Genomic DNA, 21,117 nt, shown 5'->3' with positions numbered 1-21,117 from the left:
ACCGCCCGGCGCCCGCCCTGCAAACTGCCAGCTCCGCTCTCACTCACTGTGCAGGCAGCAGAGATTACATCCTCTCTCTGCTGCCTGACTCAGACTGGCAAACAGAGCGACTTTAACAGGAAAGTGACAATCCGCAATGTGTGACAGGTGACATGGCAAATGGACAATCCACAATGGATGGCAGGTGACATGGCAAGTGGAAAATCCGCAATGTGTGGCAGGTGACATGGCAAATGGACAATCCGCAATGGATGGCAGGTGACATGGCAAGTGGAAAATCCGCAATGTGTGGCAGGTGACGTGGCAAGTGGACAATCTGCAATGTGTAGCATGTGACGTGGCAAGAGGGCAATCTGAAACTTGTGGCATGTGACGTGGCAAGGGGACAATCTGAAACTTGTGGCAGGTGACGTGGCAAATGGACAATCCGCAATGTGTGGCAGGTGACGTGGCAAGTGAACAATCCGCAATGTGTGGCAGGTCACGTGGCAAGTGGACAAACCGCAATGGGTGGCAGGTGACATGGCAAATGGACAATCCGCAGTGGGTGGCAGGTAACGTGGCAAATGGACAAACCGCAATGGGTGGCAGGTGACGTGGCAAATGGACAATCCACAATGTGTGGCAGGTGACGTGGCAAGTGGACAATCCGCAATGTGTGGCAGGTGACGTGGCAAGTGGACAATCCGCAATGTGTGGCAGGTGACGTGGCAAGTGGACAATCTGAAACTTGTGGCAGGTAACGTGGTAAATGGACAATCCGCAATAGGTGGCAGGTGACGTGGCAAGTGAACAATCCGCAATGTGTGGCAGGTCACGTGGCAAGTGGACAAACCGCAATGGGTGGCAGGTGACGTGGCAAATGGACAATCCGCAATGGGTGGCAGGTGACGTGGCAAATGAACAATCCACAATGTATGGCAGGTGACGTGGCAAGTGGACAATCCACAATGAGTGGCAGGTGACATGGCAAGTGGACAATTTGTAATGTGTGGCAAGTGACAATCTGCAACTTGTGGCAAGTGGACAATCTGAAATGAGTGGCAGGTGATGTGGCAAGTGGACAATCCACAATGGGTGGCAGGTCACGTGGCAAGTGGACAATCCGCAATGTGTGGCAGGTGACGTGGCAAGTGGACAATCCCCAATGTGTGGCAGGTGACGTGGAAAGTGGACGATTTGCAATGTGTGGCAGGTCACGTGGCAAGTGGACAATCCACAATGGGTGGCAGGTGGACAATCCGCAACTTGTGACAAGTGACAATCTGCATCTGGTGGCAGGTGACACACTCGAGGCTCCCACTGATTCTGCATTATGGTGAGTTGAACTATTTAATTTTCTATAACAATGCAATAATAGAAATAATGTGTTTCAATCATCCTGACAGCATAACACAAATGGTGCCGTGATAATTGAAGCGCCAACATCAGCCATTGCCCCAATAAATTGCCCCCATAAAAGTATTTTCTATCAGTGCCCCTCCCGAGACTAGAATCTGGATCCGCCCCTGGGTGGGGGGGGGGGCCCATACAACATTTTGCTATGGGGCCCTGTGATTTCTAGTTACGCCCCTGATCAGTCCGATTGCATACCACACACAGTCGGATTATCCGACGACACGGTCCGATAGGACACATTCCGACGGATTCTCCGACCGTGTGTACAAGGGCTTTGACTTTACATAAAATTTTCCTTTAGCCCTGCTGCGACTTCTTATGCAACTTGCTGGGACGGGTGACACAGAAAGTCACATACAGTAACAAGTCAAAATACATTTATTTTATTGGGTGTCATCTTAATTGCTGTGACTCAAGTAGTTCCTGCACGACTTTTCTGCGTGTTCCTTGTGATGTGTGTGCCATAGACTGCAATGTTAAAATCACAAAAAGTTGCAAGGAAGTCTTTTTTGTTTTTTTGTTTTTTCTTTGCGACTTTGACTGAGACTTCAGAGGGTTTTGTAAGTTCAGCAGTATGTGTCACACTCTGTACTGGGCAAAGAGTTTGAAGGTTTTTGAGGCACTAAGGACTTTTATGGTACTGCCATAGACATGACAATAAGAAATAGTTTAAAACCATCATACTCTATTATAAAATCTACCAAATAATCAACATAATAAACAAGGAAGCAATTTAAAAGAAAAATAGAGGTAAAATGACTCCTTCACCACTGGATGTCTTTACTCCATTATTACATAGTACCCACTAAAAATAATGGGTATGTGGCAGATGTTATCTTCCACTCTGTGCTGTATGATTGGTCAAAGCCAAAGTCGCAAAATGGCAAAGTCACATGAAAAGTCGCATTGAAGTCTCACAACTTTGGGGTTGCAGCAGCGTGAACCGAGCCTCAAAGTATTACTAAAGGATCCTGCATAAACTAAATCATCAGATCACACAGTACACAGAACATGGAAATGCAATTATTTTACTAAATACAAACTGCTAAATACCTTTTCTCACCAGCAGTATATAGCAGTCTTGTGACTTATATCAGTGTCTGATTAAAGCTTGTAGGAGGAGTTTTCATTCTCCTCTGACTGTCCTATGAGGCTGCAAGACCCCTGACCCTCTGCCTGGATAGTGCTCGTTAGGCCTGTGCTGATCAAACGCACCCAAGAATAAAAAAAAAAAAAAAAAAAAAAAAACTCTGTAGCAATACACACCAAACTGAGCATGTGCAGAGTGACTCCAAAGGCTCTGTTCTATCAGGAGATGGATTGGAGACAGTGCAAGAAAGAGAAGAACAGAGAAGACAGGATCAAACAGCCTTCTTATACAATGCAGAGGATTAACCCCTTAGGCTCCACAGTGAGTATAACAAGCATGCTTTACTGCATATATGGATTAATTGTACTGTTGTAGGTTTAGTAACACCTTAATATCCCCCCCCCCCCACCCCCCCATCAGTGTACGCTACCCATCAGCCCATCAGCTCTGATCTGGAGAACATCACTAAGGTCTCATGTACACACAGACAAGGTTGACCGTCAGCCACAGGAAAATGCAGCAAAAAGCGCTCCTCGATGTTGCCGCATTTTGGGTCTGGCGGGCAAAACTTTCCTATCCTGAACACGATTTTTCTGCGCTCAGGAGGGGGAGGTTGAGGGAGGTGAACCTCCCCTAACTTCTAAACCCTTGTAAAAGCCTATGGGGTAGATTTACTAAAGGCAAATAGCATGTGCACTTTGCAAGTGCATTAACTCCAGAGCTTAGTAAATGAGGTACATTTTCACTTTGCATAAAATACCCAATCAGATGCAAGGAAAATGTAAAAAAAATGCATTTTTGCTTGCACATGATTGGATGATGGAAGTCAGCAGAGCTTCTACTCATTTACTTAACTCTGGAGCAACTGCTCTTGCAAAGTGCACAGTCTATTTGCCTTATGTGTGCATGGACACACAGGGGTTGATTTACTAAAGGCAAATAGGCTGTTCACTTTGCAAAGTTCAGTTGCTTAGTAAATGAGCAGAAGCTCTGCTGACTTTCATCGTCTAATCATGTGTAAGGAAAAATGCTGTTTTTTTTTTTTTTCTATTTTCCTTGCACGTGATTGGGTACTCTAGGAAAAGTGAGGATTTGCCTCATTTACTAAGCTCTGGAACAACTGCACTTTGCAAAGTGCACAGTCTATTTGTCTTTAGAAAATCAACCCCATAGGCTTTTTTTATGGAGTTGTGTTTAGGAGCTTTGGCAAAAAAAAAAAAGCCAAAAGCTCCTAAATTTGAGTTGCTGTAGGGTACATGAGCCCTTATTGGACCTTTCCTGCTGTCCACAACCTGCAGATGAAACAAATCCTCCAGGCCAGGTCCTGCACTTACTGCATTCATTCCAATGGCCAATCTATACTCATGGTGGCCCCAGCCATCCAGATTGTGATAGAAATGAATGAGGCTGCAGTGAACAGTAGATAGAGGAGCCAGCTGGGACTTTCTTTGGACCACACAGTAAAGATCTCCAGAACTTCTGCTATGTAGGTTACAATAATGTGGAAAATTTAGGTGACAACTTTACTAAAAGAAAAGTTTTACTTCAGTTAAGTAAATTGTAGAAGCTTGGACAAAGCACAGTAAGCTATAGCAGCCAATCAGATTTGACTTTTTGCCAACATGGGGGTTTGCCTATTGCCCTTAGATGTTTTAAAAAAGCAAACCCAATTCTGTTTCAGTTTTGGTGATTTAATGTGACCAACGTGTAGACTGAGCCCAAGCTATTTTTTTGCCCGGGAGTGTAGTGCCCGTTCCGTGAATTGAGAACTGACGAGGAGGTTTCCGTCCTCATAATGTGAGCCTGTGACTTGCAGCAACCAAGCTTGCTCATCAGAATGTAAAAGTCCTTACGAAAAGCCTTCGTGAAAAAGGCGTAGAGAAATGGATTGGCACAGGAATTAATGGGATAAAACAGAACTAACAGGATCTTGGAATTGGACACTGTTATTAAGGGAACCTTCAGGGAGGCAGAGATGGCAAAGAATGAAATGGGCGCAGTGCACAAAAAATTGGTGAATATCAGAACCGCCATTCTTATGGCCGTTTTGGTGTCGCTGTGGGAGGAGACAATATCAGGATTGCGCACAGTGATATATATATGTGCATAGCACATACAGATAGCCACAAAAGCCAAAACATTAAGCACTAGGAGAAAAATTATATAAGCCTGTGAAGGTAAAGATTCAATGTCCATGGGCAAACAAATGCTAACTTTCATGTAGTTGCTTATGCCAACAATGGGCAGCAGGGCCACTACAATTGCGAAGATCCAACCGGAAATCATAATGATGAAAGCATGGCGTAATCTGACTTTACGTTGGAGCTGCATCGCATAGGTTATGGTATGCCACCGCTCAAGGGTAATGGCTGTCAGTGTGTAGACCGAAAGTTCGCTGGCAAACACAGTAAAAAAACCTGCTGCATGACAACCCGCTCCTGTCTGCCACTCGATAGCATAGTTATAATATTGGCTTTTTGTTTTGATGTCCACAGAGGCAATCAGCAGGAGGTAGATGCCCATGCAAAAGTCTGCAAAGGCCAGATTGCACATTAGAAACTTGGGAACACTGAATTTAGACTTGCTGGTTATCAATATTATGAGCACCACTGCATTCCCACTTATGGCCAGAATGCTGATACACCACATCAAGATACGGAGAAAGTCATAGCCCATGATGTCTTCGCATGGGTTGAATTCATCCGGTTTCGGGAAACACTTTACATTCTGCACATCAAAACAGAAATAGTAGTCAAAGTCATCATGCTCGAAGCTTAGGTCACTGCTCGTGTAGTAATCCATCTGTGCTGATCTTCTGTTGGTAGACTTTGAATCTCCATTCAGAAAATAACTGCTTCTATTGCACAAAGGATGCACATCCGTGCTACTGAAAAAAAACAAAGTGTACAATCAATGAATGCACCACAACATATGGATTACCATTTCTTAAAGTGTATGTACAGTATAGACATATGTTCTTATTTACATAGTTACATAGTTATTAAGGTTGAATAAAGACTCCAGTTCAACCTGAGGGAGTGTCTACAATTGTCCCTATCCCTGTACATTGCACACTTACATTGGTCCCTACCCTCAAGGAGCCCACAATCCAAGGTCCCCATTCATATACTAGGGCCAATTTTGGCAGAAGCCAATTAACCAACCTGCATGTCTTTGGAGTGTGGGAGGAAACTGGAGTATCTGGAGGAAACCCACGCAGGCACAGGGAGAACATGCAAACTCCAGGCAGGTAGTGACGTGGTCAGGATTCAAACCAGCGACCCTTTTTACTGCTAGGTGAGAGTGCTAACCACTACACCACTGTGCTGCCCGAATTTCTTAGTTTTGGATAGAGTAGGGAAGTCCTATCAAGTTTTTTGTTGATGTCCATGTCTCCACTAGGTGGATTCACCCTCTCTAATTGTCTAGGTGACCATTGACTTTGGTAACGAAATAGTGAGGAGAAAGTCAAAGAGAGCTGTCTCCAGAAGTGGGGAGGGAAACCCTTCCAATGAGAGCACCTGTCCAGTGACATTGTCTTAGAGGGGGGTTCCTCTCAAGTTGGGGTGATTTGCTTAAAGCAGAACAGGATTTTTTTTCCCCCCATACAGTGGGGCTTTGCCTGCACTGCAAGGGTTAACAGCTGGTTTTGTCCAGGGGAGGAAGAGAGAAAGGATATACTCACTTGAGCAGAAGAGGGGAGGGAGAGAGATGCGCCAGGCAACCAATAGTGTAACAAGGTTTAACCTCCCTGGCGGTACGATTATTTCGGATTTTAGGTGCTAAAAGCGGTACAATTATTTTGCATGAAAATTTGGCGTTTTATATTGTAGTCCTGTAATTCTTAGGAATAACTCACTTAACCACCTTCAGACCGGACCATTTTGCTGGTAAATGACCAGAGGTCTTTTTACAATTTGGCACTGCGCTGCTTTAACTGGTAATTGCGCGGTCATGCAATGTTGTACCCAAACAAAATTTGCGTCCTTTTCTTCCCACAAATAGAGCTTTCTTTTGATGGTATTTGATTGCCTCTGCGATTTTTATTTTTTGCGATATAAACGTAAAAAGACCGCAAATTTTGAAAAAAAATGATATTTTCTACTTTTTGTTATTAGAAAAATCCAATAAACTCAATTTTAGTCATACATTTAGGCCAAAATGTATTCAGCCACATGTCTTTGGTAAAAAAAAAGTCAATAATTGTATATTTATTGGTTTGCGCAAAAGTTGTCACATCTACAAACTAAGGTACGTTTTCTGGAATTTACGCAGCTTTTAGTTTACGACTGCCTATCTCATTTCTTGAGGTGCTAAAATGGCAGGGCAGTACAAAACCCCCCCAAATGACCCCATTTTGGAAAGTAGACACCCTAAGGAAATTGATAAGTGGCATGTTGAGCCCATTGAATATTTTATTTTTTTGCCTCAAGCGATTGAATAATGACAAAAAATATATATTTTTTTTTTTTTTACACAAAGTTGTCACTAAATGATATATTGCTCACACATGCTATGGGCATATGTGAAGAAACACCCAAAAATAAATTCTGCTGCTTCTCCTGAGTACGGGGATACCACATATGTGGGACTTTTTGGGAGCCTAGCCACGTACGGGGCCCCGAAAACCAAGAACCGCCTTCAGGTTTTCTAAGGGCGTAAATATTTGACTTCACTCCTCACTACCTATTACAGTTTTGAAGGCCATAAAATGCCAAGATGGCACAAAACCCCCACAAATGACCCCATTTTAGAAAGTAGACACCCCAAGCTATTTGCTGAGAGGCATTTTGAGTCCATGGAATATTTTATATTTTGCCACAAGTTGCGGGAAAATTACAAACTTTTTTTTTTTTTTCACAAAGTTGTCACTAAATGATATATTGCTCACGCATGCCATGGGCATATGTGAAATGACACCCCAAAATAAATTCTTCTGCTTCTCCTGAGTACGGGGATACCACATATGTTGGACTTTTTGGGAGCCTAGCCGCGTACGGGGCCCCGAAAACCAAGCACCGCCTTCAATCTTTCTAAGGGCGTTACAGTTTTGAAGGCCATAAAATGCCAAGATGGCACAAACCCCCCCCAAATGACCCCATTTTGGAAAGTAGACACCCCTAAATTTAGGGGTACACTAGTGAGACTAGGTAATAAATGGCGGGTGCCCTGAAACTATAAAAAAAATAACTAACCAACCAGCGTCACCTGTAACAGTTATATGGTGATCACTGGTGAAAGGGTTAACTGGGGGCAATCAGGGGGCTTTATGCGGTAGTATATGGGGGTCCCTGGCGCTATAAAAAGCTGCGGCGAACCTAAATACCTACCTGCCTAACTAGCGTCACCTGTGACACTAATACAGTGATCAGAAAAACGATCGCTTATTAGGCTGGGTTCACACTGGAGCGATGTGGGAACGCCACGAATGCGCGGCGGGTTCCCGCATCACATGCCTCCCGGCGGCAGTTCACACTGCCCTATGCGAACTGCTGGGAGTGTCAGTGAAATGTTAATGACCCCCCCAGATCAGTTCGCATATCGCAGTGCGATCTGCAAACTCGGATCGCATGGTGTGAACTAGACATGTGCATTCGTTTTCGTCCGAATGCATTTTCGTCCGAATTTCAGCTATTTTCGTTTTCGTTTTGACAAACGATAACGAAAGCACAAAATCCGAAAAACGAAAGTTCCGACATAAATAAATGCTTTATTTTCGTTTTCATTGTTACAACAGTTCGATATAGAATAGGAGATTCGACATGACTCTGACGATAACAATCTGTCTATAGAACCTGTGGTCGAATGTGCTTAACCTTACCTCTATTAGTCCAAGATTATATAGAGAAAATATTCGACAGAGAAAAAAGATTTGACAGAGAGAAAAGATTCTGCAAGTTACTGTCCTAAAAAGTGTTTGGGGACCCGGGTCCTGCCCCAGGGGACATGTATCAATGCAAAAAAAAGTTTTAAAAACGGCCGTTTTTTCGGGAGCAGTGATTTTAATAATGATTAAAGTGAAACAATAAAAGTGTAATATTCCTTTAAATTTCGTAGGGGGGGTTGTCTATAGTATGCCTGTGAAGGGGCGCATGTTTCCCGTGCTTAGAATTGTCCCTGCACAAAGTGTCATTTATGCAGGAAAAAAAGTCCTTTAAAATCACTCGCAGCTATAATGAATTGTCGGCTCCCGTAATACAGAGAACACTCATTGAAAGTCATTGATAAAAAAATAAATAAATAAATAAAAAAAAAAGCGTGGGGGTCCCCCAAATTCAATTTCCAGGCCCTTCAGGTCTGGTATGGATATTAAGGGGAACCCTGCCTCAAATTTAAGAAAAAATTTGACGTGGGGTTCCCCCTAAATATCCATAACCAGACCCTTCAGGTCTGGTATGGATATTAAGGGGAACCCCGCATCAAATTTAAAAAAAATTTGACATGGGGTTCCCCCTAAAAATCCATACCAGACCCTTTATCCGAGCACGCAACCTGGCAGGCCGCAGGAAAAGAGGGGGGGACGAGAGAGCGGCCCCCCCTCCCTCCTGAACCGTACCAGGCCACATGCCCTCAACATTGGGAGGATGCTTTGGGGGTCTGTGACCCCTCAAAGCACCTTGTCCCCATGTTGATGAGGACAAGGGCCTCATCCCCACAACCCTGGCCGGTGGTTGTGGAGGTCTGCGGGCGGGGGGCTTATCAGAATCTGGAAGCCCCCTTTAACAAGGGGACCCCCAGATCCCGGCCCCCCCCCTGTTTGAAATGGTAAGGGGGTACAAAAGTACCCCTACCATTTCACAAAGAAAGTGTAAAAAATGGTTAAATAAAACAAACACACTTTTGAAAAATTCCTTTATTAAAAATAAAAAAAAGATTCCAGCGGCGGTAATCCACTCTTGCTATCCAGCGACGGACGGTCAGCTCTCCATCGATGTCTAATGTCATCCAGCGCAGCGCAGCATCCTTCTTCTGTCTCCGTGGAGGAGACACTACAGACATTCCGGCGGCTTGACGTTTCTTATATAGGGTGGGCGGGGCCACCCGTCACCTGACCCCGCCTCTGACGCAAGGGGAAACCCGGGGTTCCCTGTGACGTAGGGGTGACCCGCACCCCTCTGATGTAACACAGGCAGGTTTCCGTTACATCAGAGGGGGGCGGGGTCACCCATACGTCACGGGGAACCCCGGGTTTCCCCTTGCGTCAGAGGGGGGCGGGGTCAGGTGACGGGTGGCCCCGCCCTCCGTATATAAGAAACGTCAGCGCCGGAATGCCTCCAGTGTCTCCGTGGAGGAGACAGAAGAAGGATGCTGCGCTGCGCTGGATGACATTAGACATCGATGGAGAGCTGACCGTCCGTCGCTGGATAGCAAGAGTGGATTACCGCCGCTGGAATCTTTTTTTATTTTTAATAAAGGAATTTTTAAAAAGTGTGTTTGTTTTATTTAAACATTTTTTACACTTTCTTTGTGAAATGGTAGGGGTACTTTTGTACCCCCTTACCATTTCAAACAGGGGGGGGGCCGGGATCTGGGGGTCCCCTTGTTAAAGGGGGCTTCCAGATTCTGATAAGCCCCCCGCCCGCAGACCTCCACAACCACCGGCCAGGGTTGTGGGGATGAGGCCCTTGTCCTCATCAACATGGGGACAAGGTGCTTTGAGGGGTCACGGACCCCCAAAGCATCCTCCCAATGTTGAGGGCATGTGGCCTGGTACGGTTCAGGAGGGAGGGGGGGCCGCTTTCTCGTCCCCCCCTCTTTTCCTGCGGCCTGCCAGGTTGCGTGCTCGGATAAAGGGTCTGGTATGGATTTTTAGGGGGAACCCCACGTCAATTTTTTTTTTAATTTGACGCGGGGTTCCCCTTAATATCCATACCAGACCTGAAGGGTCTGGTTATGGATATTTAGGGGGAACCCCACGTCAAATTTTTTCTTAAATTTGAGGCAGGGTTCTCCTTAATATCCATACCAGACCTGAAGGGCCTGGTAATTGAATTTGGGGGACCCCCACGCTTTTTTTTTTATTTATTTATTTTTTTTTATCAATGACTTTCAATGAGTGTTCTCTGTATTACGGGAGCCGACAATTCATTATAGCTGCGAGTGATTTTAAAGGACTTTTTTTCCTGCATAAATGACACTTTGTGCAGGGACAATTCTAAGCACGGGAAACATGCGCCCCTTCACAGGCATACTATAGACAACCCCCCCCTACGAAATTTAAAGGAATATTACACTTTTATTGTTTCACTTTAATCATTATTAAAATCACTGCTCCCGAAAAAACGGCCGTTTTTAAAACTTTTTTTTGCATTGATACATGTCCCCTGGGGCAGGACCCGGGTCCCCAAACACTTTTTAGGACAGTAACTTGCAAATTAGCCTTTAAAATTAGCACTTTAGATTTTGAACGTTGGAGTCCCATAGACTTTAATAGGGTTCTAAAGTATGCTATATAGTTAGCTCCGTCGAATCTTCTTTATACATTCGACAGACACCATAAGCCTTCCAAGACAGATTCGACCGTAATTCATGTGGATTTTCGGACGAATGCAATTTTTGAACGAAAAACGAAATAAATAAAAACGAATTTCGGGAGTAACTAAATAAATTAAGTTTTCAGACGAAAACGAAATTCAGAAACGAAATATTTTACTCTGCACATGTCTAGTGTGAACACCCATGCGATCCGATTCTGCTGCAGACCAAAAAAAGGGTCCCGTGCGAGTTTGCGGCGGGTGCGGCGGGTGCGACACGAATTCAGCCATACTATCTGTATGGCTGAACTCGAATCGCACAGAGATCGGATGTGATTTGCACTGCAGTGCGGTGCGAATCACATCCGTTCTCATAAACCGCTGCAATGTGAACCCAGCCTTAGTGACACTGGCGACAGGGGGTGATCACGGGGTTAAACCTTTATTGGGGGGGTTAGGGGGGTACCTTAGAACTAAAGGGGGCTAACCCTAACTGCCCTAACAGTTATTACAGTCACAATTGACACGCGCCGGGTGATCAGGGGGTTAAACCTTTATTAGGTAATAAATGGCGGGTGCCCTGAAACTATAAAAAAATAACTAACCAACCAGCGTCACCTGTAACAGTTATATGGTGATCACTGGTGAAAGGGTTAACTAGGGGGCAATCAGGGGGCTTTATGCGGTAGTATATGGGGGTCCCTGGCGCTATTAAAAAGCTGCGGCGAACCTAAATACCTACCTGCCTAACTAGCGTCACCTGTGACACTAATACAGCGATCAGAAAAACTATCGCTTATTAGGCTGGGTTGACACTGGAGCGAAGCGGGAACGCCATGAATCCGCGGCGGGTTCCCGCATCGCATGCCTCCCGGCGGCAGTTCACACTGCCCTATGCGAACTGCTGGGAGTGTCAGTGAAATGTTAATGACACCCCCAGATCAGTTCGCATATCGCAGTGCGATCTGCAAACTCTGATCGCATGGTGTGAACACCCATGCGATCCGATTCTGCTGCGGGCCAAAAAAAGGGTCCCGTGCGAATTTGCGGCGGGTGCGGCGGGTGCGACACGAATTCAGCCATACTATCTGTATGGCTGAACTCGAATCGCACAGAGATCGGATGTGATTTGCACTGCAGTGCGGTGCGAATCACATTCGTTCTCATAAACCGCTGCAATGTGAACCCAGCCTTAGTGACACTGGCGACGGGGGGTGATCACGGGGTTAAACCTTTATTGGGGGGTTAGGGGGGCACATTAGAACTAAAGGGGGCTAACCCTAACTGCCCTAACAGTTATTACAGTCACAAATGACACCAATGCAAAAAAAAAAAAAAAAAGCAATTGGTGTAACTGTGACTGGGGGGGCAGGGGTAATTGGGGGGTGATCGGGGGGTAAAGGGGGGGTGTGAGTGTGCCTGGCATGTTCTACTGTGTAGTGTAGTGCTTGTGCAGCTCACCGATGCTCTCTCCTCGGTGCCGGAACGAAAAATACCGACACGGAGGAGAGAATACATCACTTCCTCTCCTGTGTTTACATTACAGGAGAGGAAGTGATGTCACGGGACATTTTCATTCGTCGGGAGCGATCGCGAGGGGGTGGCCATGAATGAATGGCCGTCCCCTCGTCCGGGATCGCTCCCGAACGAATACCGACCGCCGCAGGCACCGGGCGGGGGCCCGATCGGGCCCCCGACCGGCGGGCAGGCAAGGACGTACATGTAAGCCCTTATGCCTGCCCGTGCCATTCTGTCGACGTACATCGTCGTGCGGCGGTCGGCAAGTGGTTAAATCTGTCCAAACCAGAGTCTAGCAGACATTCCGGGTATGATAAAGTTTGAAAAATGAAATCATAAATTATAATATAATAAATAATTATAAATAATTGTACCAAATAATAATATAACAATAATAAAAATTATTCAATAATGTAATCAAATCAAAAACACTGAAATTTGCTCAGTTGCAGAATTGTCACTGTCATTACTTTTCAGTATTTGATGACGGATCTCCCCACAAATCACTATCGCTCAATTCTGCGAGTGATTCCAATTTATTATCGCTGTTTTCTAGCTGGTCTAAAACCATTTTTGATGTAAAATGACAGTTTGGTTGCTATGGACAATCTCCAGTTTCCAGGCATAAAGAACAGTTTTTATTACATAAAACTGCATGCAGGACACTGGGCAGACCACTAGGGACAACGGGGAGGTGAAATATTTACATACAGCAATGTAATCTGTTAGATTACATTATACTGTATGTTTACTGTTTGTTTCACTTTTTGAATTTGGCGCCGATCTCCGTCCCCGTGCGTCGCAACGCTCGCAGGGCACGGAGATCGGCGATGTGATGCATCGAGCGAGACACGGCTCGCTCGTACAGCGGGGAGACAACGCTGGATCCGAGGGAGAAGGTAAGTAAACCTCCTCCTGGATCCAGCGATGCAGTCCCGAGTCTGGCTCGGGGATACTGCTTTTGGTATGAAAATTCCACCCCGAGCCAGACTCGGGAATACCGCCAGGGGGGTTAATAAGTATATATAAAAACACAGTGACAGGTTCAACTCACAGGATGGCCATAGGTGTCCGTATGTGCCCAGGTGGGCTGAGCAAAGGATCCCACACGGGATCATGGAGTGGTCCTAGCCACAGCGGCGGCTCTTTGGAGATAGGAGAGAGGATGCTAGAACAACGACCCGGAGGGAGCCAAATGATGAGAAAAGATGGTCCACAACTCCTTGCTTGCTCTTTAAAATCTTCAAAAGGTATTGATTTTCCATAAATGACAGACAGCAGATGTAAACGCGTTTCAGCCTTGCGGGCCTTGTTCACTACCATAGTAGTGAGTAGTGAGTGGCGGCTCTGTGGAGACAAGAGAGAGGACTCTAGAACCATGAGCTTGAGGGAGCCTGTTTGACACCTGTCAAACCTCGAGAGGAACCGGCCAATCGGAACGAGTTTCAGAGGCTAGTCACGCCTCCTTTCCCAGCTAATTGTGAGTGTGACTAGCCTCTGAAATGCGTTTCCGATTGGTCAGTTCCTCTCGAGGTTTGACAGGTGTCATTCGTCTCCCTCCAGCTCATGGTTCTAGCATCTTCTCTCCTGTCTCCACAGAGCCGCCAATGTGGCCAGGACCACTGGACGATCCAGCGCGGGATCCTTTGCTCAGCCCACCTGGGCACATACCAATACCTATGGCCATCCTGTGAGTTGAACCTGTCACTGTGTTTTTATATATACTTATTAAACCTTGTTACACTATTGGTCACCTGGCGCCTCTCTCTCCCTCCCCTCTTCTGTTTCAGTATGGGTTCCCTGGCCTCGGTGCAGCCTGCCTGTTTCCAATACAGACCACAGACATTTCTGATTGACTTTTAATATTTTTATTGTCATCCAGACAAAGTATATAAGAGACACTTTTGCACCCAGGTGCAAATTGCATTTTCATATTTTTGGACATTTTATTCATTACCTTTTGGACATTTTACATTAGACAAGCTAGGGCAGCGCTGGGAATTTTTTCTGTTTATACTCATCTGATCCTTCAATCCGCCAGAAAACAGCACTCCCCCATTTCCAGCAGTGGAGTGTTCCTGCCGTCCTCACATCCAGAGCAGGTCTATGAGCATAATGACGTCAGGAACAGTCCATGCACAAGAACGGTAGTGGGGGGGGGGGGGGCAGTAGTGTCAGGGATCGGTCTTGCGCTCTGAGGATTCATGGATTAGGTAAGTATATCTCCTCGCCCCTAAACAAAAATGAGCAGTTAACCCATGCAGTGCGGGCAAAAAAAAACCATCCTGGAATTCTTCTATACTGTATGGCCTGCCGTAGTTGGACTCATATGAGATAATGACGATGCAGCTTATAAGCAGGAAATTCAACATTTGATTGAGTGGTGTGTAGCACTTCTCCCATCTCTAGGGTGGGAAGGGAATCCCCCTCAACAGGATACATATAGAAGAAAATTAACTGACGGGGTTTTCTTCACTTTTCCCTACTGTTTTAAAAGGTTTGGCTACATACCCTTTAAGATTAACTAAAATGTAATATTTTAAAACAACTGGTAGTAGCCAGTAGGTTTATATTGTTGTCTTTATGTATTGCATGTAGATTTGTTCTCTTTGCCCTGGTGTCCACTATCACTGGAACTGAAAGTGAGGGGAAAGCCAAACATTTTCAGTTGTCACCAGGACTTCTATAGAGGGGATATCGTCCAATGAAAGGCCTGAAAGGGAATTTATATCATTTTGTTTTGTCCACACAGAACCATAAGTAGGTGGTAATCTCTCAAATGGCAAAAAAATTATTTAAAATATTCACTAGACAGTTGGGCTTTTAGATATACAAGTATTAGAATTTGGTAAGTGATACAGGATACCCACCATGCTTGCTAGACGTGTGCACTGCCGAATAATGCGTTCATTTTTGAACAAATCTGAAAATAAGAAAGGAAATACGAAAATCCGAAAGAATAACTAAGTAATAATAACTAACTACTAAAATTATAGGTATTGAAATTTGCTTTCAAATTTGGCTGTTAGTGAATGTAACAAGTACAAATTTATCCGAAGTTAGAGCCGGTTCACACAGCGGGCGATGCGAGGCAACACGACTCGCCTCGCCTCGCTCTCGCAAGTCGCCCCCGTTCTGTACAATGGAACCGTTCTGAGAGGAGCGACTCGAGTCGCTCCGACTCAGAAAAAAGGTTCCTGTACTACTTTTGGGCGACCTCGGGGCGACTTGCATTGACTTCTATACAGAAGTAATTTGCAAGTCGCCGCCGAGGCCGCTGCAGGTCGCGGCGAGGCAAGTCGGAGTCGCCTCGCCTCGCCTGCAGTGTGAACCGGCCCTTACGAATTAACAGAAATAACGAATGCTGCATCTAAACAAATGGAATGGAATGAATCAATAATAAATAATATTAATAAAATGTTTTTATCACTGTTATTTATTATTATTATTAATTCATTACAATCCATTCATTTAGATATGGTATTCGTTACTTCGGATAATTCGTAACTTCGGATAAATTCATATTCGTTGCGTTCACTAACAGTCAAATTTGAAAGGAAATTCCAATACCTATAATTTAATAGTTAGTTATTATTAGTTAGTTATTATTTAAAATTTAAAAATTTTTGGGGGTTTCGGATTTTCACATTTCCAAACTTCCGAATTTAAGAGTTTTTGAATGTACAAATATTCAGAATAATTAATTAAACAGGTTGAACCACTTCAGCCCCGGAAGATTCGGCTGCTCAATGACCAGGCCATTTTTTGTGATACGGCACTGCGTTGCTTTAACTGACATTTGCGCGGCCGTGAGATGTTGTCAGGGCTGGATTAACTTAGGGGCTATTGGAGCTGCAGCTCCAGGCCCCTACATTAATATAGGCCCAGCCACCCAAAAAGGACATGTAAAGCAATGGGTCAACGGGAAGAGATCTCCCCTGACGGGCCCTGCATTCCACATGCACTGCCAGGGCAGGGTGGTGGGATTGATAATGGGCACTGCATGAGCAGTCCTAACAGAAGCCTGGGGCACGCCAATGCAGGGCTCTTATAGAAGTCTGGGGCTTCCATAGTGTTAGGCCTGCGCAGCTGCACTCTTTTAGCTCACAGTGCACGCCAATGCATGGGCCTTTCAGAAACGTGGCAAATCAAATGCCAGGCTTCCCTAGTGTTATGCCTGTGCGGCTGCACACTTTTTAGTTTGGGCGCATGCTAGCACAGGCTCTTGGAAAGCAGAAGGGTGCCCAGTAAAAGGCCCACCAAACTCCTCAGCACCAAGCACATGATGCTCTTAATCCGGCCCTGGATGTTGTATCCACATAAAATTGACATCCTTTTTTTCCCACAAATAGACCTTTCTTTTGGCGGTATTTGATCACCTCTGCGGTTTTTATTTTTTGTGCTATAAACAAAAGAAGAGCGACAATTTTGAAAAAAACACAATGGGGGTTATTTAAAGGAAAATCCACTTTGCACTGCAAGTGCACTTGGAATTAAAGTCGCTGTAGATCCGAGGGGGACATGCAAGGAAAAGAAAAAACAGCATTTTAGCTTGCACATGATTGGATGATAAAATCAGCAGAGCTTCCCCTCATTTCAGATCTACCCCTGAGATTTAGAGCGACTGCACTTCCAAGTGTACTTGCAGTGCAAAGTGGATTTGCCTTTTGTGAATAACCCCTAATATCTTTTACTTTTCGCTATCATAAATATCCCACATTTTTTTTTTTAAACACATTTTTTCCTCAGTTTAGGCTGATATGTATTCTTCTACATATTATTGGTAAAAAAAAAAATCGCAATAAGCGTATATTGATTGGTTTGTGCAAAAGTTATAGCGTCTACAAAATAGGGGATAGATTTATGGCATTTTTATACATTTTTTTTACTAGTAATGGCGGCGATCTGCGATTTTTATCGGGACTGCGATATTGTGGCAGACAAATTGGACACTTTTGACACATTTTAGGGACCACTGACAATTAAACAGCGATCAGTGCTATAAAAATGCACTGATTACTGTGTAATTGCCACTGGCAGGGAAGGGGTTAACACTATGGAGCGATTAAGGGGTTAACTGTGTTACTAGGTGTGTTCTAACTGTGGGGGGAGGGGACTGACTAGGAGGATAGGGAGATTGGTGTTCATAAATAGTATGAACACATGATCTGTCTCCTCTTCCCTGAGAGAACCAGGATTTGTGTGTTTAGGCACACAGATCCCAATTCTCACTCTGTCACAAGCGATCGCAGGTGGCTGGCAGTCATCACGCATCAGCTCCAGGCACACGCTGTGCCCCTAGTGGCCGAAAGGCGGAGCAACATAAGGTAACGCAGTTTCGCCCAGCCGTACCATTCTGCCGCAGTAAAACTGCTGTGGCTGGTCGGCAACCAGTTAAAAAACAAATTTGAAACTAAATGAATTGCACATGTCTAATGTTTGCTAGAGCTCCTGACAACTTGTCTAGCTGGTAGACGGGCGTTAGTGTAGCCACAGGTGAAATGAATTAACAGGGCTAGGAGGGGGTGCAGTTATTGCAGGATCGCGGCATAGCTCCCATACTAGTATGGAAAACAAAGCAGTAATGGGATCATTGCTGTTTACTACCAAGCACAAGAGGAGAGCCTGGCATGGAACCAATATGTCCTTTGCAATTGACCTCAGGTGCCATCTTGTGATAGTCTGAATCTCATTGGCTCTCTCTCGATATTGGAGGCCATTTTGAACTTATAAGGGTTTATATATATATATATATATATATATATAACCCCTACTGGGTAACTGGAGTGTCGGATGTTTCAGACAGAGACCCCACTTGTAAGGGAGAGGTAGGCCTAGCATTAGGGACAGGTTCTTGTAAAACAGGGGTCTCCAAACTATGGCCCTCCAGTTGTTCAGGAACTACAATTCCCATCATACCTAGTAATGTCTGTGAATGTCAGGTTTTACAATGCCTCATTGGACATGTAGTTTTGTACCAGCTGTAGGGCCGTACTTTGGAGATCCCTGTTGTAGACTAAGGGACAGCATAGGGTATGGGTGCTCAACCTGTGGCCCTCCAGCAGTTGTGGAAACTACAAGTCCCATGAGCCACTGCAAGACTGACAGTTAAAATAATGACTCCCAAAGGCATGATGGAACTTGTAGTTTCGCAACAGCTGGAGGGCCACAGGTTGAGCACTCGTGGCATAGGGACACTCACAGACACATCTGGAGTCAGCTCTGTACTGATGCCCCTGCACTCATCTGGTGAACACATATTTTACTGATCATGCTCCAGTAATGTTTGGAAAAAAAAATAAAAAATAATAGCCTCAAGTGTAGCCCTGAAAAAATTGGAATTTATGTGCGAGAAATGTATTTTGCGGGAACTCCATCACACCACCACATTGGCCCAATCAAAACTTAGCCTATTACCATACTGAGTCTTCTAACTACGTCATTGTTATATTTATATGGCTAGTTCATAAGTGCTGGGTGGGGGTTAGATATTGAGGCAGGACACTATATATATAATTGTACTGTGGGCTATGATATTTTAACAATGTTTTAATGGGATTTGTTTGCTACTCACCATGAAATCCCTTTCTCTGAGTTCATTGAGGGGCACATATTTTATATATGAAGTTTTGTTATGCTTCGTACACACGATCAGACTATCCGGCGGCGACATTGACTTCCTTCGCTAGGCCCGTCTACCTGGAGCTGCGTTCAAAATGAACGGACTTTCCTCCGTGTGTGGGCAAGTCCGTTCATTTCAAAAGTCCGGCGGACTCCCGCCATAGTCCGGTCATGTGTGGGAAGGTCCGTGCGTTCGGAAAGTCCGGCGGACCTCCGCTTCAAAGTCCGGCGGTTTGTCCGCCGCGCTACGTCTGCCGGATTGTCCGATCGTGTGTATGCGGCATTAGAGTAACTTCAAAAGTAGTTATTTCTGCCACTTCTTCCTTACCATAATAAAATTTTAAGGATGAGGCACGTTTTCAAAATTACAGCCCACTATATGAATTTAAGGAAAATATATGAGTAATAACAAAGGCACACACTTTTTTACGGGTGCAGGTAAAAACCTTTTTAAATCAGGAGTAAGTGCAGGTTTTTTTTTTCGTTACAAACGGAAATTTGTACTTTTGATTTAATGAAACAGCCAATACAGTTGTTCTTCTAAAGGAAAGCATGCATAATAAATTAATATAAATAATGTAACTACTTTTAATACTTCCAATACCTTTATTTTTATTTTTTGCTTTACCAAATACAATTTTAACAGGAATGTGCCATATGGTAATAGCTACACTCTGTACACAGACACTGTCCCTCTAATGGTGGGTGGATGGCACATTTTGTACTTTATATACTTAGCATGCTGTGCAAAGACAAATAGTATGAAAGTTCTGATGACATAATTCTTGAGACCTCAGGTGAATGCCATTCCTATTTAACAGACAATTTATTTTAATTGCCTTTTCCTGGGACCATATGCTCACAATCAATACTGCACTGGAAGGCTGCATGTCATATTATTAGGTTAATGACATAGGAGATATAAGTTAGAATTTAAATCTATAAGAATAAATGGCTCCACGCTAGTAGTATTGTGTGCAATATATAGCTGGGGGTGAGGAGAGGTTGTAGTCTTCTAGTGTCACAGTACTTTTCGTTTTAATGAACACTATTTAAAAAAAATGTTTTTTTCAATATGCTCTTAGTGTTTTAAAGATATATCATATATCTATATCTATCTATCTATATCTATATATATATATATATATATATATATATATATATATATATATATATATCGCGCTATGCGTTTTTCAAAGTTAAACTTTACCTAAACTGCAGTTTGGTTTGGGTTTATTTGTTTAAATTGGACCTCTGCATCAGTCTGACTGGACTGTGAGATTTTCAGCCTGGCCACAGGGGGCACTGTCTCTTGTGGCAGGTGTGGAACTATGGTCTGGTTAGGTGCTTCAGTGGGAGTGGCCCTCTCCTTGTGCCCTCTGGGAGAGGGTATTTAAGATGCAGATGTTGCATGGTTCGGGGTTCCGGTACAGTATGGAGTGCTGATTACATGGTCCTGGTCCTCCTGACCAGCCCGCAGGAAGGCTATGGCCTGGGGTGTGGATCCACCTGACTTTAATGTCTCGGGGCTGGCTAGCCCGAGGTAAGGAAACTGAAGGAGAATTCTGAGGTGGTTGAGTGCCGTCTCCGGTTTCGGGAGAGACCCAGAGTACTTCAAGCATTCCAGGAGAGGACTCTTTAGAAGAACACCATGTACGGGTTGATTTTCTTAACAAGAGCCTGGAAGGGCTGAAGTAACCGAGAGAATCCGGTCTTGTGGATATCGCCAAGCAGATGTCAGTGCTGGCTTAGCCCTTCCTCCTCTGGGCTGGCCGCTCAGCGGTCAGCTAATTGCCAGCTCTCTTCTCTTTCCACAGTTACCAGCTGTACCGGATGATGCTCATCTGACCTGCCTATTTAAAGCCTTCCTGCTCACTTTTTCATTTGCCTTCGCATTGGTCACATCACTAGAAACCATCTCCTGCTGTTGTTTCAAGACTGGCTTGCTGACATCCCTCCTGGCTTCCATCCTGCTTGTAGTTGCTCTCCTTGGATCCCTGACGTCTGGACTGGCTG

General features: G+C 44.6%; 1 protein-coding gene across 1 annotated transcript in view; it reads right to left on the bottom strand.

The window, feature by feature from the left end:
• Window positions 1-4,130: 4,130 nt before the first annotated feature.
• Window positions 4,131-21,117, bottom strand: part of FSHR (follicle stimulating hormone receptor) — a 242,230-nt gene continuing 225,243 nt past the window's right edge. The window contains exon 10 of the mRNA XM_077485598.1: window positions 4,131-5,375. Coding sequence (XP_077341724.1) covers window positions 4,166-5,375 — 1,210 coding nt within the window. The 3' untranslated portion in view covers window positions 4,131-4,165. The remainder of the gene's footprint in view (window positions 5,376-21,117) is intronic.

The sequence above is a fragment of the Lithobates pipiens genome, unplaced genomic scaffold, assembly GCF_037356315.1.
Source record: "Lithobates pipiens isolate NorthernLeopardFrog02 unplaced genomic scaffold, aLitPip1_a1.2 Scaffold_18, whole genome shotgun sequence".
Classification (NCBI taxonomy): Eukaryota; Metazoa; Chordata; class Amphibia; order Anura; family Ranidae; genus Lithobates; species Lithobates pipiens.
This window is presented reverse-complemented; position numbering and strand designations above follow the sequence as displayed.